Raw genomic sequence first — 25,155 nt, 5'->3', positions numbered from 1 at the left:
CTAAATTAATGCACCATGTTGAGACTTTCTTATGAACTGAATATTATTGTGTACAAGGGTACCAGTTAGGGGATGGGCATCACTTTTATAGCATCAACAGCTTTAGCCAAACCAGGAACACACTAGAGGGCGTCTCTTAGTCAGAGACGCCCTCTAGAGGCCATCTCACGAAGCGACATCTCACGAAGCATTACCTGACTGACTGACTAAGTGACTGAATGCATGACCTGAACTTGCCGTGTAATGCCCTCGGCTGCGCTGTGGTAAAAATACTATTACTACTACTGCTGATGCTACTACTACTGCTACTCCTACTACTGCTGCTACTACTACTACTACTACTACTACTACTGCTGCTACTACTACTACTGCTACCACTACTACTACCGCTACTACTACTACTACTGCTGCTACTAGTACTACTGCTACTACTACTACTACTGCTACTACAAGATACTACTACTGCTGCTACTACTACTACTGTTATATATATATCTATATATGGGCAATAGTCACATGTTAAGTGTTACGACAGTTGTTAGTTGTTAGCTGTTGCAGTTGATGCTAATAAATAAAGTTGAGTTTATAAAAGTAACTCGACCCTCGACCTTTCTACAACTACTATTACTGCTACTACTACTACTACTATTACTAGGCTACTGCTACTACTACTACTACTCCTACTACTACTGCTACTAATACTACTACTACTACTATTACTACTACTCCAACGAACGCAGGCACATGACTGGAAGCTAATATGGCCAACCGTTAGCTAACAGTCAGCACTAAAGTTAGCCATGCTAGCTCCCAGGAGGGTGCTGAAGTTCGTAGCATGCATAACCTTTCACTCACCCCCGGATAGGCTAAAGCTAGCGAACGTCTCAGTGTCTGTAAAATTGATCCCCCGGCACTTTACGGTCTGGTCTGTATGGAATGTAAGCTGCTGTCCCGTTTAAATGTACCATTTAAATGTCAATAAAGAAAATAAACATGGTCACATTGTATGAATTATTGTCCACTTACACTCGCTTCATATTACAGGTCGCAGTACTATGTAAATACATATGAACGCAAATATGTTGTTGTATAATTATTTTTTGTTAATGAACAGTTCATACATTGTTAGAAATTAACAGTGCAATAACTAAATGGTAAGTTAGTCCAGTTAGACAATAACATCATTTAAGATCAAATAACGCAGCCACGTTACTGTGTAATAGCATTTCTGTTAACGTCTAATTAGGAATAGTTCATACGTTGTTAGGGACCTGTAAAACGAAGGGTTACCCTAATTTCTTTTCGAACTGAACATTGGCGGGTTTTTATGAAGATTATTTTTCTTTTTGTTGATGAAGAGAACTGAACTTCGATAGAACTGTCGGACTGATTTGTGATTGGCTGGATTACTTCCTTGTTTTGATGTTTCATTTGGAGTACCAGGAAAACCGAAAGCGATTTTTTTTGTTACATTATTAACTGAACTAAAATTAACTGAACTCACATTCTTTCTTATTTTGATCTAATACAATTATTACTTGAAATTGAGAATTTTGTGTTGTTTGTGCTTATTTCTCTTATGTTGAGTGTTTATTGCTATTTATATTGCAAAGCTACATTCTATTGATTACCGGTTATCTTGGTTATAATTCTGGTTCAGGATAATGTTCATGATGTACATGGATCCTTTGTGGGGTTTGACTCTTGACTCTGACTAAACAGTCAATCTTTTGTCAAACTATTCTGACTGGCACCCAGTGAAACTTAGTCAAACCCTACAACATACACAAATAATGATGAAAATGCGGAAGACCTAACATGGAATGATAACAGCTCTCTGCAAAGCTGTTAAAATACCAAAGGAATGTGTCAGCCATGGATTCAAAGAGATGTAATGCTGAGCCTGCACTTTGGTTTTGTTAATTTGGAGGCAATAAGTCAAAGGGAGCAGCGGTTTTGTTCTGTTTCAGAGAATACTTGATTAACAGTGATGTTTCTTTAAACCCTGTTGTGAGTCCTGCTGCTGTAACCTGCCAATCAAAGGTTAAAGTTATGAACCTTCTCTAATGTTTTCACACACATCTCTGTGTGTGATGGAGATGGACAGACGGAAGAACTGATTAACTTTTCATGTTGATTGGCCAAAAGTGGGTGTGGTGGTGGGCGTGGCATATTACCAAAAGGTGCATAACTGCCTTGCGGGGTGTTGACACGGAGGAGGTCTGTGCTCTACTGAGCACAATTTCTAGTTTTTATCTTGGTTGATCTCGATTTTGCCACAGAAGTTGCAAGGGCTTGCTGAAGTGCAGCCTAAGACAAAGAATATACCATGTTCTGTAATACAGATGGTCAAATCCCCAGTAAACAGTTAAGGTTTGTCCATTTAATTCATATCTATGGCTATGAAACAGCCATAAAATTAAAACCCCCCGGTCACCAGCCTGCCTCTCTAATGCTTGGCTGCTGCTGCTCCATTAGAAGTGTTTCTAATATAATATATATAATAATAATATATAATATATGCGGTATTAATTTAAATCTGTAACCACATTACCTTTCCCGAAACTTTCTCCCCATTCCTCTTTATTGTTCAAATGTGTTTTTATCCTGGATTGTGTCCAGACTAATTCTGGTCACAATACAAGCCTTACCACCTCCAGATCAGACATGAAACATCTGATAACAATGCTGCCAAAATCTGATTCTATGATCAGGATCTACGCATCATATGTCAGATTTTATAGATTATTTTAGCCTCTCCCAGTCTGTTAAAGGGCCTACCCATGAAAAGGGACACACTTTGGACCTTGTTCTATCATCTGGTGTTTGTTTGTAATAGATTACTGTATGTCCGACCATAAGGCTATTGTTTTTAATGTACCCATATCCCAGCCTGCTCCTGTACGATGTTCTCGTGTCTATTCACGTGTTTTCAATTCAAGCTCTGCAAGTAAGTTCTCTGAGGCATTTCTTGCGTCCGACCAAGCTTTTATTCCAGCTCCAACGCACAATATAGAGGAGTATGGAGGCATATTTCCGCCAAAACAAATCGCACATAAACCCAAGATTGTGAAATGGTTCAGTCGTAAAAAACGAATCTGAAAACCCAAAGTCAGTTCTGTAAATCTATAAACAGGATTGTAACCCATGTTTTACAAATTAAATCCTTAACTATGACTATTTATGCCTTCAATTCTCATTTTGCAGCTCTGTTTATATGTTTATCAATACCTATCACTACTACTACGTTTATCAATAAGTTGGGGGTTTTTTTTACGTTCACACTTTTGGCTGTTTGTGCCCTCACTCGTAAAACACTATTCGTCATTTTCCTAATTCTGACCCAGAAGTGATGCATTTTTAATGTGGTTTCCACCTTGACAGTTTCAAAATAAAAGTTCTGGTTTAAGCAAGGCACTTACAGTACTACACCAGTAGATGGAAGTATTACTATTTGTGTAACTGATTAAGTGGGCTCGCATGAGCTTCAAACCAACGAAATCCAGGTCGCTGGTGCTGAAGAGAGGGAAGACTATGGACAAGTTCCGCTTCATTCTTGACAGCACTCCAATCCCAACCATCACAGAGAAACCAGTGAAGAGCCTGGGTAAGGTGCTCGACTGTAGCCTGAGGGATACAGCATCCATCCGAGCGACCAACCAGGAGCTGGAAGCCTGGTTAGCTGCAGTGGACAAATCAAGCCTACCAGGCAAGTTCAAGGCCTGGATGTACCAACACGCTATCCTCCCACGGATCTTCTGGCCTCTTCTGGTCTACAAGGTCTCGATCTCTACAATCGAGGGCTTTGAGAAGAGGGTCAGGTTCCTTCGCAAGTGGCTTGGACTGCCTCGAAGCCTAAGCAGCATCGCCCTGTACGGTCATAACAACATGCTGAAGCTCCCCATCAGCAGCCTGAGCGAGGAGTTCAAGGTGACCCGTACAAGGGAGGTTCTGCAGTGCCGGGAATCTCACGACCCAAAAGTCTCCCAGGCCGGCATCGAGGTCAGGACAGGAAGGAAGTGGAGGGCAGTAGAGGCAGTGGAGAACGCAGAGTCTTGGTTGCAGCACAGCATGCTGGTGGGGATGGTGACCCGTGGAAGAGCTGGCCTTGGTAGCATTTCAACACCACCCTACGACAAGGCCCAGGGGAAGTATGGGAGGAAGCTGGTCTAGGCAGAGGTGTGTGCAGCAGTCGAAGAAGGGCGAGCCAGCAGGATGGTCGGGATGCAGCAGCAGGGAGCTTGGACAAGATGGGAGCAGGCGGTGGAGAGAAAGGTCTCATGGCCTGAGCTCTGGAAGGCCGAGCCTCAGCGCATCAAGTTCTTAATCCAATCGGTTTACGGCGTCCTACCGAGCCCATCCAGCCTATTCGGCTGGGGGAAGATCGACTCTTCAGCGTGCCTGCTGTGCCTGAAGAGGGGAACCCTCGAGCACATCCTCAGCTGCTTTCCGAGAGCCCTGGGCGAGGGGTGCTACCACTGGCGCCATGACCAGGTGCTGAAGGTCATAGCAGACACCATCTGCAGCGGGATCAGCAACTGTAAAGGCTGATTCATGGTTTGGCGCTCGACACCTTTGATAAGTGTCGCTTGACAGAAATTACGTATTTTCAACAGAAAAAAGTGTCTCTCAACACTTTCCTTTCATGTCTCGCACCTGGAGAATTTTGTTATGTCGCGGACACCGTCACATTTTGTCGCACAATGTGATTGGGTAGTCACATTGTGTCACACTAACGTCGCCATGGAGATTGTAGTTTTCACTGAACGTCCTTATTGATATTTTGGTCTGTAACTTTTTCGTCCTTGTTTAATTAGTTTAATTAGTTTAGCTTAGCTCGTAGCAAATATGGAGGGTATAGATGAAAGACTGGCAGAACAAGTTAGACAGTATCGCCACCTGTGTGATTCTTCAATGAAAGAATACAAAGATGCGCAGATGGCATTAACGTTGTGGAAAGAGATTGCTGATACCCTGAATATCAGTATGTTGGACTGCAAACGTCGGTGGAAAAATCTACGGGACAGGTAGGCTATGTTTACTATCCTTGCTATCTTTATTGGTCAGACGAAAATGTTACAGTAGGCTAAACAATAATCACTCGGTGGTCGAGAAGATTATTCTGTATCATGGAAGTTTAACGTTAGGATAGCTTCTGGTTACCATGGAGACGACTGAAACCTTTCGCCGAAGCATAAATTACAAACGTCGCACGGCTCTTTATTTTCTGTCGAGCGACACTTATCAAAGGTGTCGAGCGCCCTACCATAAATCAGCCATAAGCTTTCTTCCGCCCAGTGAAGAAAACTGTCATGTTTGACAGAGGCAACTGAAGTTGCCTGCAAGTGGTTGTGGATCAGGAGAGTGGATCCATGGGTGAAGTAGTGCTACCTGGGCACAAGCCGGGGCTGGGTCGCCTGGGTGAGGGTGTCTGATGTTGTGAGACCCGAAACACCCGATGACCCAGGAACATCACTGATGATGTGTCCAGGTGCATCGCAAGACGTATGCTTAAACACCTTGACAGTTTCAGACAGACAGGGGTGGCGCTATAATGGCGACACGTGGAGAGGCGTCTATCAGCGTGCATTACCTGGGTTTGCATGTGTTTGCGTTTGTCGAGTGGCAACTACAGCGGTAATTTCTCACAAGAGCCCTGTACAACACATTAGTCAACTGGATTATTTTGTCTTATTTATTTTGCATCAAGTGACAATCATGAGGAAATGGATTTCCCTACTGCTGATGTTCCTGTTTTGGACAATCGAGTCGTTACTGGCAACACCCGTGGGAACAAGTGCTCTTGGAGGTGGAATATCGCGGTACACTCGGGAGAATATACTGCTGCTACGAAATCTGGACTACTGTTGGGAGTTAATAACAAAGCAGCGCGGAGAGGGCCGCAATCAGCAGGACAAAGTGCCCAAGAGGAGGCGGGAGAGAAGGGGGGAAGTTAGACAGAGACTGAAGAGACTCACCGGCACACAGGTATGTCCGCCGCTCCCCTCTATCATGCTTGCTAATGTCCGATCTTTACGCAACAAACTGGACGAATTACAAGCAAATATAACATGCCAGTGGGCATACAAGGAGGCCAGTCTGATCTGCCTCACAGAGACTTGGCTTGACAACACGATAGCCGACTCAGAACTCTCTCTAGATGGCTTCGGGACCCCACTCAGATTAGAGTAGTCCAGAGCATGGAGTAAGACCGCTAAAATGAAGGATTCCTGCTGTACACCTGATATAGAGCTGCTAGCCGTGACATTTAGACCCAAGTAGCTCCCCCGAGAGTTCGGTCAGCTTGCTTTAGTGCTTGTTGCCATCTGGCAACCTCACACGTGTGTCAGAGGCTATAGCCATGTGTGTTCATCATATTGAATGCGCATCTCCAGACTCCCCTGTCCTCATCCTTGGGGATTTCAACGGCTGTAGGCTGAACAAAACACTCCTGACTTATCAGCAGTATATCACATGCGCCACCAGGGGTGATAAAACAATTGACCTCTGTTATGGCAATGTTAAGAATGAATACAAAGCCCACAAAAAAATACCCCTTAGTACTGCCGACCACAATGCTATCCATCTCATCTCTGCCTACCGCACAAAGTTACAGAGAGAGGGCGTGGTTAAGAAACTGGTGAAAGTATGGGACAATAATGCATGTGAGATATTAAAGGGCTGTTTTGACTGTACAGAGTGGGAGGTGCTAACTCAGGGGGGCAGTCTAGAGGAGGCTACTGATGTTGTCACTCACTACATCACCTTTTGCGAGGAGATGATAGTCCCCACAAAATCTGTCAAGGTATTTTCTAACAATAAGCCCTGGAAAAAACAAAACCTCTGAAAGTAACACTCAACGAAAAGAAAATAGCATTTATCTCAGGAAACAGAACTGAGTCCAAACTCATTCAGAACAAGTTGAACAAACAAATAAAAGAGGCCAAGAGAGTGTACAAGGAGAAATTTGAGAAGCTCTTCCGGGAAGGCAAAGCCAGGGACGCCTGGCGAGGCATTAAACCACTGGCTGGCCTCCCTAATACTCCAACCATACCCAAATCTGAGGCAAAAGACTGTGTCAGCATGGCAGAGAACTTGAACAACTTCTACTGCAGGTTTGACCAGCACAACTTTACACTGGAGAGGGAGGAGCTATCTGACCTGGCTACCATGTCACTCACCACTGCAAACCTGGAACTGCAGCCTGGGGAGGTAGAACTCACCCTGAAGAGGATAAACCCAAACAAAGCACCTGGGCCTGATCTGTGGCAGCCTGCTGAAGGCCTGCTGCAGTCAACTGTCCGGTGTTTTCTGCGAGCTCTTTGGCAGAACACTCAATCCCTACAATATGGAAATCCTCTATTATTTGTCCAGTACCCAAGAAAAGCAACCCCACCTGTGATAACGACTACCGACCTGTAGCCTTAACATCCCTGGTAATGAAAAGCTTTGAGAGGCTTGTTCTTTCCCAGTTACAGAAGGAAGTAGACGTGCACACTGACCCTCTCCAGTTTGCATATAAACAACATAGGGGGGTTGATGATGCTGTTCTGACACTGCTGCACGGTGCTTATACCCACCTTGAGAAGCCCAAGGCATATGTCAGAATGGTCTTTGTGGACTTCTCAAGCGCCTTTAACACAGTGCAACCCCACCTGATGGGTCAAAAGCTGCTCCAAATGGACATCAATTCACATCTGATCTTCCCATCACAACTGCCTAAAAGACATTAAAAGTTGGATGTCCCAAAATCATTTGCACCTAAACAACAATAAGTCTGAAATATTGCTAATTGGCCCCCCTCACTCCATCAACTCTTTTCAGAATGATCTAGGTTCTTTGGGACCTTACGTCAAAACTTCTGCGAGGAACTTGGGTGTGGTTTTTGATCAGGACCTCAATTTGAGGAGCAGGTTAAGAAAGTTGTTCAGACTTGCTTTCTTCAGCTTAGAACTATTTCTAAAATCAGAACATTCCTGTCTTTTAATGACTTGCAGAAAGTAATTCATGCTTTTATATCCTCTCGCCTGGATTACTGTAACTCCCTCTTTTCCTGCCTCACCCAGAAGCAAATCTCGCGCCTTCAGCTAGTCCAAAACGCTGCTGCCAGAATGCTAATGGGTCTAAAGAAACGGGAGCATATCACCCCTGTCCTAGCATCCTTGCACTGGCTGCCTATAAACTTTAGAATCGATTTTAAAATTTTACTTATCACTTTTAAAGCATGTCTTGGACAGGCCACAGACTACATTTTAGATCTTTTAATTCCTTATGAGCCTGTAACCTGAGGTCTGCAGGAAAGTCTCTCCTAGTTGTTCTTAGATCCAAATTCATTTCAAGAGGGGATCGAGGATTTGCTGTCAGGGCCCCAAAACTATGGAATGCGCTTCCCAAAGAGCTCAGATTAGCTAAGGGTGTATTGACTTTAAAATACTAGTGGGTTTATTAGTGGGGGTTTTTTTAGTTTCATTGGCTTTTCTGTAAACTTTTTGCTCTATGCATTCTTAAGTTAGCATTTGTCAATTTACCCTTGTTTTTCTTTGTGTTGAATTGTCACTGTTTTACTACTGTTTTATTGTGTTGTGTTGTTTTATTATTCTTTTCATTGTGTAAAGCACTTTGTAACTTCTGTTTTGAAAAGTGCTATATTAAAAAAATATATTATTATTATTATTATATAATAATCTATCCTGGCCTGATTGGATGACAAACATTTTAGTCAGTAGTCAAGTTATCCTTACAACATGAAAAGAGATGTAAGAAGAGTTGAATATAAACAGCAGTGAGTGCGGTCCATCATCCACTGGGACGAGTGTCCAGCTTCACTCCCTGAGGCGGCTGTCGGCCAGGAGACACTGCAGTCCACAGGAGACACTGCAGTCCACAGGAGACACTGCAGTCCACAGAGCCTCGGGCTTTAAAGGCCAGACAGAGACCGACAGTTACAGCTGTGACGGTGTGCCAGGAAACACACAGGACGCTCATTCTGTCCAGCTGTGAGTGTGTGAGGTAAGAGACACTTTAACTAAATGTTTCTGCATTCAGGTATGATGTGTTTCTGGGAAGCTAGCTCGTGTTCACACGTTGAGTATTGTATAAACACTTTTTATTATTGCTGCATTATTGCTATGCTAGGATTACTTTAGAATGTAGTACTTTTTAAAGGATAATTATTTATTAATATTTGCAACCTGTGCCTTAGATTTTGCCATCATGATGTTTGATTGTGTTGAAAATGTGTGAAAATGTCATGACTTATTTCATTGTAGAGCTTGATGTAGCTTCAGTTCAATACACACACACACACACACACACACACACAGGGCCAACAGGTAATCTCCTATAGCTGAACCCAGAAAGTGATTAAAACACATTAACACTCACTACAGTGGAACCTTCCTGCATCCAATGACCGATTATCCATTGCCTGAAACTCTATATTGCAGTATTAGTTATGTTATTTTAACTAGCATGAGCTAGAACTCAAGAACTCTGATGCTGCGTTCAATGCATATTGGATTTTCTGTAAATATGACTTGCTGACTGGGAAAAAACATTTACATCAACGTCCTAGTGGTAATGAAGCAGAATATGTGGGGATTTTTTTGCGCCTCTGTTATTTCCCACCTGGCATCACAAATTTAGGAAGTGAGTCAACACAAGCGGTGAACACAGCAGAGAATCCACCGATGTCAGCAGTCAGTTTTAAAAATGATCCAATCTATTGGTGTGCTATTTAAAGACATGTTCAACTGCAGTGTGGGTGTTATTGTGTTGAAAAGATGGTTTTTAATCACTTTTTGGGTTCAGCTGTTGGACATGACGTTGGCCCTGTATGTGTGTATTGGACAGCAGTGCTCCTGTTTAACTGAAACCACGTCAAGCTCCACAGTGAAGTGAGTGATGACATCTTGAACACAATCAATCGTCATGACGGCAAAAAAACAGGAAAATAAGGCCCATGTTGAAAATGACCGGATTTATCCTTTAACTATTGACTGTTGGTTGATGTCTCCATAAAATGATTTATTCTCTGATTAATTATTGAGGGAATGATTAGCTAAATATTACAACATCCTCAGTGGCAGTGGTGTAAAATGAAGACATCACAAATCATATGGCAGTTCTCCACTCCTGCCATAGAACTACATAAGAGGAGTGGAGCAGTAGATGTGTATGTGAAAAAAATCAAGCCCATCCCATGTGAACAGGACGAATTTTGGTTTAATCATGGCTGGTGATTTGAATACATTTAAATCATTTGTGTGAATTTACTGTGAAACATCACTGAAAATAATAATTCCACAAGCAGTGTGCTATTTTGTCATGGTATATTAGCTGAAACAATGCAGGGAAATCTATTTAAAAGCTTATTCAAGAATGCATCATAATCTCCATATATTTCTGCAAATATAAGTATTTAGGAGAGGTTTGTTCTTTGTGTCCTGAAGAAGTAAAAAGCAAGCAGAAACATCAGATAGCCTTTGCTAAACAGGGAATCAGTTAGCTGCTGATATTTCTGTGACTTCTTGGCATGAATTCATTTCTGACTGGAATAGCAGAATCAAATCACCTTTCATTTTCAGATTATGGAATTTTTCTATATGAGCTTCATGTCACTAACCCAATGTGTCTTTTTTCCACATATTGTAAACAGTATGATTTCATAACATCTCTATTCAAATAGGAAAAAAGTGGAATTGTTAGACAACATGTTTGTTTCCCTGGTGAACCAAACATAAGATACATAAGTTACAGGTGAAAATGTGACTTTTATGAACCTTTTCACAACTAGGAAGACACTCAGATGATTGGGCATGCCAATATATTGAATTTCATACAGTTGAAGCAATTCTCAATTGTAAAGTTTTATTATGACAAATATTTTATTAACTATAGAACTCTTAACCTATAAGTTACTTACTCTGAGTATGGTTCATTGTCTTGTGGAACAGGCGTGAAGCTGCTAAGTCAGTATCATCTTTTAAATCACTCCTAAAAACAGACTTTTATCCAAAAGCTTACCTTTAATCCTGTCAATCAAGTTTGCCTCGTTCATTATTGCATTTTTTAATCATCATTTAATCATATTTTGTGTTATTTACTGTCACTTGTCCTTTGTTTGTGTTTTTATCTCTTTGCTATGCTTATTTTATCAGTACCTTCAGTTTAATTTTAATGTTTTCTTCCTTGCACTTGTTCCTTGTTGTGAAGCACTTTGTAACTTTGGTTTTGAAAAGTGCTTTATAAATAAAGTTTATCCAGACAGATGGAGCCAGCGCTCTGTTTTGAGTCCAGGAACACTTCCTGTCTGAGGACCATCTATCCTCTGTCTGTCCGCGTCTCTCTCTACCTGCTGCTGGGCGTCATGGTCGTCTTGACGGTGTGTGGGAACGTTCTGGTCGTCGTGTCGGTCGCTCAGTTCAAGCAGCTCCACACTCCCACCAACTACCTCATCCTCTCCCTGGCCGTCTCCGACCTGCTGCTGGGGCTGCTGGTCATGGTCCCCAGTATGATCCTATCTGTGGAGACCTGCTGGTATTTTGGAGATGTGTTCTGTAAAGTCTGCAGTAGTGCTGAAGTATTGTTGTGCACAGCCTCAATTCTAAATCTGTCTTTCATATCGATTGACCGATATTATGCTGTTTGCCAGCCTCTGCTGTATAGAAGTAAAATAACTGTTAATGCTGTGTTGATCATGATTCTGGTCAGTTGGAGTGTTTCGGCTGTAGTGGGCTTTGGAATGGTCTTCCTCAAGCTCAATATTTTGGGAATTGAGGAGTTCTACTATGATCATGTTGCATGTGAAGGAGGATGTGTTTTCTTTCAGAGTGGAGTATCAAGTACAGTCTCATCGCTTCTCTCCTTTTACGTTCCCGGAGTTGTTATGCTCGGTATTTACCTGAAGATTTTCCTGGTGGCACAGAGACAAGTGCGCAGCATCCACAACACGAGAACATCTGATCCGTCCCAAACTAAAGCCACCAAAACACTCGCTATCATCATGGGGGCATTTCTTTCTTTTTGGACTCCTTTTTTTGTGTGTAACGTCATTAATCCCTTTATCAGTTACTCGACTCCATCGGCATTGTTTGGAACACTGTTGTGGGTCGGCTATTTGAATTCTACTGTGAATCCTTTGGTGTACGCATTCTTTTACAGTTGGTTCAGAAAGGCATTTCAAGTGATCATTTCAGGTAAAATCTTTAATTCTGACATTTCAGACATAAAACTGTTCACAGAATAAATCTTAAAAAATGATGACATGGCAGGTGCCTCTCAGAGAAATAAGCTTATGAATGTATGGCAGAAAAAAGTATGGCAGAAAAAATAAAGCTTATTACACTTTTCTTTCTCAACAGTCACTGCTGATGTCTCCATTAACAAGACACTTATTCCTCAATAATAATAATAATAATAACAATAACTTACCTTATATAGCACTATAGAAAACAAAGCAACAAAGCACCTCACAGGAGAAAAGACAGCTGGGATAGAAATAAGAGATAAAACAAGAAACAAAATTCATGGAATAAAACATTCCAGTACATTAAGCATGAACAAGCACAGATCCTGTACAGACCCATGGCGCGTGTTCAATTCAATTCACTGCACTGAAGCATTATGACACAGTTATCAGTTAAATAATAATTCCAGTAACGTCACTTAAAAACCACAGGTAATAACGTTACCTACCGTTAAGGTTTGCAGGACAGCAGAAGATGTGGATGTCTGTAAATTGACGGCGAAGAGTGTAGCTCTGTGTGAGATCCAATATGGCATTACCAATATGGGACTGAATGTGGCGTTTAGGCAAGAGGCCATCTCTTAGTCCAAGACGCCCTCTAGAGGCCATCTCACGAAGCGACATCTCACTAAGCGTTACCTGACTGACTAACTGACTGACTGACTGACTGACTGAATGCATGACCTGAATCTGCCGCGTGACGCCCTCGGCTGCGCCGTGGGAAAAATACTACTTCCACCAGCTTCTACTACTACTACTACTACTGCTGCTGCTGCTACTGCTGCTAATGCTACTGCAGCTGCTGCTACTGCTGCTAATGCTACTGCTGCTGCTGCTACTGCTACTCCAACGAACGCAGGCACATGACTGGAAGCTAATATGGCCAAGCGTTGGCTAACTAACACAGCCAGCACTCTACAAAAGTTAGCCATGCTAGCTCCCAGGAGGGTGCTTAAGTTCGTAGCATGCATAATCTTTCACTCACCCCCAGATAGGCTAAAGCTAGCGAACGTCTCAGCGTCTGTAAAATTGATCCCCCGGCACTTTACGGTCTGGTCTGTATGGAATGTAAGCTGCTGTCCCGTTTAAATGTACCATTTAAATGTCAATAAAGAAAATAAACATGGTCACATTGTATGAATTATTGTCCACTTGCACCCGCTTCATATTACAGGTCCGTAAATACTAAATAATACCGTAAATTTAATGTAAATACATATAAACGCAAATATGTTGTTGTATAATTATTTTTTGTTAATAAACAGTTCATACATTGTTAGTAATTAACAGTGCAATAACTAAATGGTAAGTTAGTCCAGTTAGACAATAACATCATTTAAGATCAAATAACGCAGCCACGTTACTGTGTAATAGCATTTTTGTTAACGTCTAATTAGGAATAGTTCATACGTTGTTAGGGACCTGTAAAACGAAGGGTTATCCTAATTTCTTTTCGAACTGAACATTTGCGGGTTTTTATGAAGATTATTTTTTTGTTGTTGATGAAGAGAACTGAACTTTGATAGAACTGTCGGACTGATTTGTGATTGGCTGGATTACTTCCTTGTTTTGATGGTTCATTTGGAGTACCAGGAAAACCCAAAGTGATTTTTTTTGTTATGTTATGAACTGAACTGAAATTAACTGAACTCACATTATTATTTTGATGTAGGGCTGAAACGATTCCTCGAGAAACTCGAGTAACTCGATTACTAAAAATCATCGATGCAAATTCTTTGCATCGAAGCTTCGTTTAATCCATATAACTATATACACGCTCACTGTGTTTCGCACGGATGATTATTACTGTTGCACAACGCGCTGAAGAAGAGAAAATAACGAGGGGCGAAGAGAAGAGACAGGCCAGAGAAAACGACAGAAAGTGTCCAAAGTTTGGGATCCAGTGTTGCCAACTTGGCGACTTTGCCGCTAGACTTGACGACTTTTCAGACCCCCCTGGCGACTCTATTTCTCAAAAGCGACTAGCAACAAATCTGCCAACTTTTTCTGACCATGGGAAGCAATGTTAATGTGGTGAATCCCAAAGCATTTGGCAATAAATTGGTTCGGCTGATGCCGGTTTTCTCTACTTGCTTGTCTAATCCAGAGAGGTCGGTCACAGCGCTTCCCACACAGCGTAGCTCCCTCCCTCCGCTGAGAGCAGGGACTGTAGGATAGGGTCCACTTGTAATTGCTACCGGCGTACGCTGAAACTGGCCCGGGTGGGCGGAGTCAGCATTTAATATTAAAACGGGATGAGATGAAGGCTAGTAAAGAATGTACGTTAATTATGGCTATATGTAATGGCTAGTTAAGAACGTAAATCAATATGGTGGCTAGTTGTGATGTCCCTAAGTTAGCTAAGTTTTGCTCAAGAAAATAACCACAGAAAATAAAATGCTGCAGTCAATTTGTGAAAGCCTGAGCTTCATTCATGTTATTATTATGATACACACACACACACACACACACACACACACACACACACACACACACACACACACACACCTACTCCCCTCACAGTGATGCATAAAATACCCCAGAAAGCAAAATATCAGGTGGTGTAAGTAGCAATTGGAGCCTAAAATGCACCAGTCCAATACAGCAGGTATATTCAGTTTAGTTTGATTGCAGTGAGTAGGGTCAGCAGGTGTAGGGCAACCCTTCAACATAGTAAATAAATGTACATTAGTCTTATGAACCAGTCTTATGAACTTGTATGATATTTAGGCCTAGTAATAAATATCAATAATAATTACCTCTTTTTCAGTAAATCACAGCGTTGTATGGACAGCTTCGTGCGGACAGTTTTCTCTTTTGTATATTTACTATTGCTCTTTAATAAAGCAAAAGTATTTCTTATCCGATTACTCGATTAATCGATGGAATAATCGATAGAATACTCGATTACTAAAATAATCGATAGCTGCAGCCCTATTTTGATCTAATACAATTATTACTTGAAATTGAGAATTTTGTGTTGTTTGTGCTTATTTCTCTTATGTTGAGTGTTTATTGCTATTTATATTGCAAAGCTACATTCTATTGATTACCGTATCTTACGGTTACCTAGTTCAGGATAATGTTCATGATGTACATGGATCCTTTGTGGGGTTTGACTCTTGACTCTGACTAAACAGTCAATCTTTTGTCAGACTGTTCTGACTGGCACCCAGTGAAACTTAGTCAAACCCTACAACATACACAAATAATGATGAAAATGCTGAAGACCTAACATGGAATGATAACAGCTCTCTGCAAAGCTGTTAAAATACCAAAGGAATGTGTCAGCCATGGATTCAAAGAGATGTAATGCTGAGCCTGCACTTTGACTTGTTGCCTCCAAATTAACAAAACCAAAGGGAGCAGCGGTTTTGTTCTGTTTCAGAGAATACTTGATTAACAATGATGTTTCTTTAAACCCTGTTGTGAGTCCTGCTGCTGTAACCTGCCAATCAAAGGTTAAAGTTATGAGCCTTCTCTAATGTTTTCATCTGCGTCTGTATGTGTGTCCGTCCATCCATCTGTTAGCAGCAGGAGAGAAGCCAACACCTGCTACCAGGACTGCCTCCTCTGGCCTGCTCACAACAGCACAAGACTGGGACCTGAAAGTTGATCTGGGGAAGCAACTTAAGTTCCCAGACTTTGTCGCAGCAACAACACTGAGGCCTGACATGGTGCTGTTGTCTGTGTACACTAAGCAGGTCATCCTCTTGGAACTCACCGTCCCATGGGAGGACCGCATCGAGGAGGCCAACGAGAGGAAGAGGGCCCAGTACGCTGAACTGATGGAGCAGTGCCGCAGCAGTGGATGGCGAACAAGTTCCAAGCCCATCGAAGTGCAGAGGGTTTGCTGTCCAGTCCCTCCCAATGACTGCAGGAACATCACTGATGAAGTGTCCAGGTGCATCGCAAGATGCATGCTTAACTGCCTTGACAGTTTCAAAATACAAGTTCTGGTTAGTCCCTTACAGTACTATACCAGTAGATGGAAATATTATTACTATTTGTGTAACTATTCTTTATTATCATAATTAGGGGTCCAAGCACGTAGTGCTGGAACCCTATTGTTTTTGCTGGAATTCTTTCTTTCTTTCTTTCGTTCTTTCTTTTCCTCCCATAAAAGTGTCTGCAGCTCAGAAACCGTAAGTCCTACAGCAACCATATTTGGCAGATGGGCTCCTACGGCCCCCCACTACTCAGGCAAGGCAGCCCATGCATATTGGCCAGATGGTGGCGCTATAACAAGCAACTTTACGTTTTGGCCAATAACTTCTGAACCGTGTGTCGTAGATTGAAAATTCTTGTGTTCCTAGATTCTTTGGAAGGTGCCGAGTCCAACCCATATATCATTTTCAATGTGCATCATATTGTATTGACTGCCATTTTGAATTATTTAAGAAACACTTTTTTCGCAACTCCTCCTAGTCCGTTCATCCAATTCACATGAAACTTGGTGTGGAGAATCTTGGGACCGTCCTCTTTCAAAGTTGCATAAAGGTTATTGATAGGTCAAATGGTTTGGCTTTTATCAACCAATAAACTTTTAACGAAACACGCCACTAAATCACAGAGTGCAGAAAACTCAACACAGGTGTTTGACATCATCTGTCAATGGCAAAATACCTGATTGGCATCACTGATTGGGGTGTGGCCAAAAGTTTCAACCCAGAGATCAGTGCAGCAGTTTTCTGGCCCATGTGATTTACTATTGTTTTATTTGTTAAAGTGGATACGGACAACTTTTCAACTTTCCCCCCGTTGTCCCCCCCTAGCGTTTCCAAGTGGTATTGTTGTTTGCGCCGCTGTCGCAAAGACAACCGGATCGCTTTCCGTTAGAGCCGAGCTCCGTGCAATAGAACAAACCATCTGTCTGCTTATCAACTCCTTGGCTGCGGTCGAATAGTCAAAAAAATACGTCCTAACTCCTATTCCTAACCACTTTTCCTTGACCTCATTGGAAAACGTCATGAGGTCAAAGAAAGATGTGAAGGAGAATTCCTAAGGGCTAAGGAAAAGACAACCGCGGTGCTAAGAGAATCCGACTGCACTTACACTATGCTACGTAATTATGCGACGGCGGATGTTAATGACGTGGGTCTGCCGTGGTGAAACAATACACAGTGTTCTGAAGATGGACTACTAAAAGCGCATCTTAGATACTTCGCCCCGTGCGTTCTTACCGTGTTGTTTCATGCAGGCTATATAAACGTGGACAACCCGGTGAAAAATATTGCTTCATCACCAAGGTTGGAATTGAAATAAAAAAGGAATATTAGCTACCAGTCACAAAAGTGAAACGAAATGGTTGTCACATTGAGAATAGTTGCTCACGCTCACCCTCCTGTCCACTCATATTTATCGACATGAATCCCAATTAGTATGATTGTATGAAAATACTTGTTAAATTCATGCAAGATAGGCATAACTTGTTAGGCCTACAAATCTACTACTGTACATATCATCATTCTTAAGTTTCAAACATGTTGAATTAAAAACATCATCTGGCTAAAAACGTCTCATATCCCATTTTCTTGAAAGACAGACTTCTGTGTTATGGTTATGTTACAAGTCCTGAATGAAGCGCTGGGCCCAAACTGGTGCAACACATTTATTTATAGGGGGGTTACCTGTGCAAAACATGTAACACAGTGGTCAGCAATGCTCATCATCTCTTCGTGGCACTAGCTCTATCTCTGACCTCTGAACTTCCCTGTATTACTTGAGCTTAGAGTCCTGTTTTACACCTACACTCAATGGACTTCACTTATTTTAGCCATCTAGTATACCATGTTACCCACATTTACATGTTTAGACTGCACCATGACATCTTCCACACAACACAGAAACAACACTGAATATCAATAAACATATTTGAGGTTCCATAAATGTCTCTTGCTCAGTTAACTCATTCAAAACATCACATTACACATTAACCTCTATTTACAGGATGACCTAGCCAGTCTAACTAGCCCTGCTACCCATTGTATCTGCTGTCAGGGAAATACAATAAACCTAGCTTTCAAACCAATTTTACTACAGGCTTATCATTACAGGTCTGACTTGGCTGGCTAACTACCTGTATTCTAGCAATATTCTTACTTTTAAACACTCTGAACACCAATAACATCATCTACAAGACAGTAAAATGCTATTTACAAAACACATGAACATTTCACGGACTTTACCGAGTCAACATGGCCGCTAACGCTAACCCCTGCTAATTGCCAATGCTAATATTAGCCCGTGCATCGCTAATGCTAACCGCTAGCGCGAGTTGCTAATGTTAATTGCTAGCGCGATTCACTTATACTTTCAGCACCTTCTCACATCCCGGCCCCACACATTCAAATTCCCTTTGTATCCGACCCCAAACCAATGTGCATAACAATTAGGAGTTTACTTTTGTCACCATAGCAGTTCTTACCTGTGCAAAACATGTAACACAGTGGTCAGCAATGCTCATCATCTGTTCGTGGCACTAGCTCTATCTCTGACCTCTGAACTTCCCTGTATGCCGCGAAAGCGATGCGTGCTGACTGCTAAACTCAGAGCGCCCTCTGCTGCCCTTTTACTGTCCTAGCACAAACACATACAGTACTCTTTGGTTCTGTCACTGACACAAATAACAATACATCCTCACAATGTCTAGGCTAAACGTTTTGAAATGGGGGGGGGGTACTACTATGCTTCAGTGTTTTGTTCTATAATATAGTCTGTTGAAACCCCTTATGGGCCACAGTTAATATGCTGATTATGATCTGATTATAAGCCTATGCATATAATAGCTTAAGAACCACCACACAACTCAGTAAACACCTTGAAATGTTGACTTGATTGTGCTTTGAAGTTGTTACGGCTGAGGGTTTCAGCATCTGTGACTGAAGTAAAATTAATTAATGATATTCCTAAAGGCTGGCAATACAACAACGCTCAGAATGAAGAAATAACTAATGCAAACTGAACATAAGTTACGCTACAACGTTAACTTCACTTTGATCATTTTACAACAGCAGCGTAACGTTCATAGTTCGCCTCTATGGGTTTAACATATTGTTGAAAGTTCAAAACATATAAGCATATTAGCAAGTTATGACATAAGATGGAAAATGCTTAATAAGCAACGGTAACTTGCATGATGATCTGCGTCCCTTGTCGGTCATGATCGTTTGTTTTTGTGAACTGCCGAATGGTGCGTCGCTTTAAATGTTGCTGCCGCAAGGAATTGTGGGACGACATTATCTCCTTTCCTTCCGTAAAGGATGGTCCAGTATATCCTATGCTAAAGGAGCTAAGTAAGGAAGCATTGAAGCACCTTTCCTTAGCATTTAGAGAATTCGAACAGCTCTTATCATGGCTGCCACTTAGATACTTCCGGGTCATTTCACTCAGTTAGGAACCTTCCTAAGCAAAAAAGACTATTCGACCGCAGCCCTTGATCATTTTAGAAAGGCCACTGCAAGAAAAGGTGTTCTTTGTTTAGATTATGAAACGGACAATGGATCATTTGTTTGTTTCTGGCTGCTAGCGTAGCTAGCATTAGCAACATGGCTAACATTGCTAATGCTAGCAGCCAGAAACAAACATAGTTAGATGTTTGTTTCTTTTGTTCCAGAAACAAACAAAGATGTTTGGAAATGTTTGGAAATGTTGAAAATGTTCTCTCCAGCTTTAAACATGTACATCCCCTCCTCAAAAAACCCAGTCTTGATCCTGCAGTTCCAGCCAACTACAGGCCCATCTTAAAACTTCTGTTTTGATCAAAGCTATTAGAAAAAGTAGTACTCAATCAATTGTTGATTTCCTAAATGGAAATAAGATTTTCAAACTAGCACAGAGACAGCACTTCTTAAAGTCACTAATGACCTCCTTTTAACTGCAGATGCAGGGCATTGCTCAATTTTTGTTCTTTTAGACTTGAGCGCAGCATTTGATACTGTTGATCATGATATTCTTTTAGGTCGTCTTGAAAACTGGGTTGGTATCTCTGGCTCTGCTCTAAATTGGTTTAGATCCTATCTGTCGCGTAGAACTTATTCTGTTATGTCAGGTAGCTCCTGATCCTCGACTGCCCACATTACATGTGGCGTGCCTCAAGGTTCAATTTTGGGTCCAATTCTCTTCTCCCTTCATATGCTCCCATTAGGTCACATAATTTGTGATCATAACATCTCCTTCCATTGTTACACAGATGATAAGCAGCTATATGTGCCTATCACTCTCAATGAGCCTCATGGACTAGCCTCCCTTCACAACTGCCTAAAAGACATTAAAAGTTGGATGTCCCAAAACTATTTGCAGCTAAACGACAATAAGTCTGAAATATTGCTAATTGGCCCCCCTCACTCCATCAACTCTTTTCAGAATGATCTAGGTTCTTTGGGACCTTACGTCAAAACTTCTGCGAGGAACTTGGGTGTGATTTTTGATCAGAACCTCAACTTGAGGAGCAGGTTAAGAAAGTTGTTGTTCTTCAAGTTAGAACTATTTCTAAAATCAGAACATTCCTGTCATTTATTGACTTGCATAAAGTTTTTCATGCTTTTATATCCTCTCGCCTGGATTACTGTAACTCCCTCTATTCCTGCCTCACCCAGAAGCAAATCTCACGCCTTCAGCTAGTCCAAAACGCTGCTGCCACAATGCTAATGGGTCTAAAGAAACGGGAGCATATCACCCCTGTCCAAGCATCCTTGCACTGGCTGCCTATAAACTTTATACGGAAGCGTAATGCATTCACTTGAGAAAAAAAAAATTGCCCTGTATTTCTGAATTCTGAATTTCTGAGTTGAATCCAGTTTTATTTTGCTTTTGGTTTGAAACATTGGGAGATACTCGTGTCTTTAAGTAATATAGATGGTATTGCAACCGTAGGCTACTCCATGCAGGTGAGAGCTTCTCGCAGGATTTTGAGGTATCTCGTTAATTAAGAAAAACAGAGCAGAATTTTTTTTTCCATGAAAACTTTTCTCAGAATTCTGAGATAATTATCTTGTTAATTCAGAAAAACAGGGCAATTTTTTTTTTCTCAAGTGAATGCATTACGCTTCCGTAACTTTAGAATTGATTTTAAAATTTTACTTATCAGTTTTACAGCACGTCTTGGACAGGCCCCAGACTACATTTTAGATCTATTAATTCCTTATGAACCTGATTGTAACCTGAGGTCTGCGGGTAAGTCTCTCCTATAGTCTTAGATCCAAATTCATTTCAAGAGGGGATCGAACATTTGCTTTCAGGGCCCCAAAACTATGGAATGCGCTTCCCAAAGAGCTCAGATTAGCTAAGGGTGTATTTTTAAAACGCTCTTAAAGACCCACTTTTTTCAATTTATCATTTGTCATTTTACACTTGTTTGACCCTATTTTGAAAAGTGCTATGTTAACAAAAATGTAGTATTATTATTATTATTAATATTATTATATATAATATATCCTGGCCTGATCGGATGACAAACATTTTAGTCAGTAGTCAAGTTATCCTTATAACATGAAAAGAGATGTAAGAAGAGTTGAATATAAACAGCAGTGAGTGCGGTCCATCATCCACTGGGACGAGTGTCCAGCTTCACTCCCTGAGGCGGCTGGCGGCCAGGAGACACTGCAGTCCACAGGAGACACTGCAGTCCACAGGAGACACTGCAGTCCACAGAGCCTCGGGCTTTAAAGGCCAGACAGAGACCGACAGTTACAGCTGTGACGGTGTGTCAGGAAACACACAGGACGCTCATTCTGTCCAGCTGTGAGTGTGTGAGGTAAGAGACACTTTAACTAAATGTTTCTGCATTCAGGTATGATGTGTTTCTGGGAAGCTAGCTCGTGTTCACACGTTGAGTATTGTATAAACACTTTTTATTATTGTTGCATTATTGCTATGCTAGGATTACTTTAGAATGTAGTACTTTTTAAAGGATAATTATTTATTAATATTTGCAACCTGTGCCTTAGATTTTGCCATCATGATGTTTGATTGTGTTGAAAATGTGTGAAAATGTCATGACTTATTTCACTGTAGAGCTTGATGTAGCTTCAGTTCAATACACACACACACACACACACAGGGCCAACAGGTAATCTCCTATAGCTGAACCCAGAAAGTGATTAAAACACATTAACAATCTATTTAAAAGCTAATCCAAGAATGCCATCTCAGTCTCCAGGAATATCTGCAAATATAAGGATTTAAACTAAACCATTTTCAACAACAGGAGAGGTTTGTTCTTTGTGTCCTGAAGAAGTAAAAAGCAAGCAGAAACATCAGATAGCCTTTGCTAAACAGGGAGTCAGTTAGCTGCTGATATTTCTCTGACTTCTTGGCATGAATTCATTTCTGACTGGAATAGCAGAATCAAATCACCTTTCATTTTCAGATTATGGAATTTTTTCTATATGAGCTTCATGTCACTAACCCAATGTGTGTTATATCTGCTTTTTTCCACATATTGTCAACAGTATGATTTCATAACATTTCTGTTCAAATAGGAAAAAAAGGAGGAGAATTGTTAGACAACATGTTTGTTTCCCTGATGAACCAAACATAAGATGCATAAGTTACAGGTAAAAATGTGACTTTTATGAACCTTTTTCACAACTAGGAAGACACTCAGATGATTGGACATGCCAATATATTGAATTTCACACAGTTGAAGCTATTCTTAAGTGTAAAGTTTTATTATGACAAATATTTTATTAAATGAAGAACTCTTCACCTATAAGTTCCTTACTGTATATGAGTATAGTTCATTGCCTTGTGGAACAGGCGTGAAACTGTGTGGCTGACTAAGTCAGTATCATCTTTTAAATCACTCCTAAAAACAGACTTTTATCAGAAAGCTTACCTTTAATCCTGGTCTGATTTTAGCCAAGTTTGCCTCGTTCATTATTGCATTTTTTTTGCATCTTTTTTTTTTTATCTGATTTTGTGTTACATTTGTCCTTTATTTTATTTATTGTCATTTGTTTGTCTTTTTATCTCTTTGCTATACTTATTTAATCAGTACCTTCAGTTTAATTTTAATGTTTTCTTCCTTGCACTTGTTCCTTGTTGTGAAGCACTTTGTAACTTTGGTTTTGAAAAGTGCTTTATAAATAAAGTTTATCCAGACAGATGGAGCCAGCGCTCTGTTTTGAGTCCAGGAACACTTCCTGTCTGAGGACCATCTATCCTCTGTCTGTCCGCGTCTCTCTCTACCTGCTGCTGGGTGTCATGGTCGTCTTGACGGTGTGTGGGAACGTTCTGGTCGTCGTGTCGGTCGCTCAGTTCAAGCAGCTCCACACTCCCACCAACTACCTCATCCTCTCCCTGGCCGTCTCCGACCTGCTGCTGGGGCTGCTGGTCATGTTCCCCAGTATGATCCGATGTGTGGAGACTTGCTGGTATTTTGGAGATGTATTCTGTAAAGTCTACAATAGTGCTGATGTCTTGTTGTGCACAGCCTCAATTCTAAATCTGTCTTTCATATCGATTGACCGATATTATGCGGTTTGCCAGCCTCTGCTGTATAGAAGTAAAATAACTGTTAATGCTGTGTTGATCATGATTCTGGTCAGTTGGAGTGTTTCGGCTGTAGTGGGCTTTGGAATGGTCTTCCTCGAGCTCAATATTTTGGGAATTGAGGAGTTCTACTATACTCATGTTGCATGTGAAGGAGGATGTGTTTTGTTTCAGAGTGGAGTGTCGAGTACAGTCTCATCGCTTCTCTCCTTTTACATTCCCGGAGTTGTCATGCTCGGCATTTACCTGAAGATTTTCCTGGTGGCACAGAGACAAGTGCGCAGCATCCACAACACGAGAACATCTGATCCGTCCCAAACTAAAGCCACCAAAACACTCGCTATCATCATGGGGGCATTTCTTTCTTTTTGGACTCCTTTTTTTGTGTGTAACGTCATTAATCCCTTCATCAGTTACTCGACTCCACCGGCATTGTTCGAAATACTGTTGTGGGTCGGCTATTTGAATTCTACTGTGAATCCTTTGGTGTACGCATTCTTTTACAGCTGGTTCAGAAAGGCATTTCGAGTGATCATTTCAGGTAAAATCTTTAATTCTGACATTTCAGACATAAAACTGTTCACAGAATAAATCTTAAAAAATGATGACATGGCAGGTGCCTCTCAGAGAAATGAGCTTATGAATGTATGGCAGAAAAAAGTATGGCAGAAAAAATAAAGCTTATTACACTTTTCTTTCTCAACAGTCACTGCTGATGTCTCCATTAACAAGACACGTGTTCCTCAATAATAATAATAATAATAACAATAACTTACCTTATATAGCACTTATCAAAACAGAGTTACCATGTTCTTACAAAATGCCTCACAGGAGAAAAGACAGCTTGGATAAATAAGAGATAAAACATGAAACAAAATACATGGAATAAAACATTCCAGTACATTAAGCATAAACTAGAAAGGGTTACATTTTCTGAAGAACATTTGTGTGCTTGAAGACAGTTGAATTCATTACAAAGAGTTTAAATGTCTTTACATTTTGATTATTTGGATCTTTTGCAATTTATCTGAAAGCCAAAAGTCCTGTCGTTATCAATACATGAAAGGATAGGTAGGCCTAATAATGTTTTTAAAGGTTGTAGTATTATGGGTTGTTGTAAAAGCAGCAGTTGTAATATCAGGAGGAGAAGTAATACAATTAGCAGCAGTAGTAGTAGTATTTGGACTATCAGTATTAGAAACAGAAGTACCACTAGTGGTAGTAGCAGTAGCAGTAGCAGTAGTAGTAGAGATGTGTGTATGTTACACAGTGAAATACACTGTAGATGGTCATATTTGACTACAGCAAATGACTGGATCAGGAGTATTAAATATTATAAATATAAAGTGTTATTCTGTGGGTGAGTATGGGGGAGGAGGAGTACGAGGAAATCCCTGACCTGGGCCTTTCACACC

At 41.1% G+C, this 25,155-nt stretch overlaps 1 protein-coding gene and 1 pseudogene across 1 annotated transcript; both read left to right on the top strand.

Moving 5' to 3' along the window:
• Positions 1 to 1,875: 1,875 nt before the first annotated feature.
• On the top strand, positions 1,876 to 24,331 carry LOC139931837 (uncharacterized; annotated as a pseudogene).
• On the top strand, positions 7,084 to 12,247 carry LOC139923138 (trace amine-associated receptor 1-like). Its single transcript, XM_078289597.1, has 2 exons — positions 7,084 to 7,304; positions 11,257 to 12,247. Exons 1-2 carry the CDS (start codon positions 7,084 to 7,086, stop codon positions 12,245 to 12,247), a joined length of 1,212 nt encoding a protein of 403 aa, XP_078145723.1.
• Positions 24,332 to 25,155: the final 824 nt, after the last annotated feature.

This window comes from Centroberyx gerrardi, chromosome 17, assembly GCF_048128805.1.
Source record: "Centroberyx gerrardi isolate f3 chromosome 17, fCenGer3.hap1.cur.20231027, whole genome shotgun sequence".
Lineage (NCBI taxonomy): Eukaryota > Metazoa > Chordata > Actinopteri > Beryciformes > Berycidae > Centroberyx > Centroberyx gerrardi.
This window is presented reverse-complemented; position numbering and strand designations above follow the sequence as displayed.

Bases quoted from the DNA above. Each gene is read 5' to 3' on its own strand.
- LOC139923138 (XM_078289597.1), top strand. From the start codon at position 7,084: ATGGCAGAGAACTTGAACAACTTCTACTGCAGGTTTGACCAGCACAAC. The intron at 7,305-11,256 runs GTGTTTTCTGCG...TTATAAATAAAG, and splicing joins CTGCTGCAGTCAACTGTCCG to TTTATCCAGACAGATGGAGC.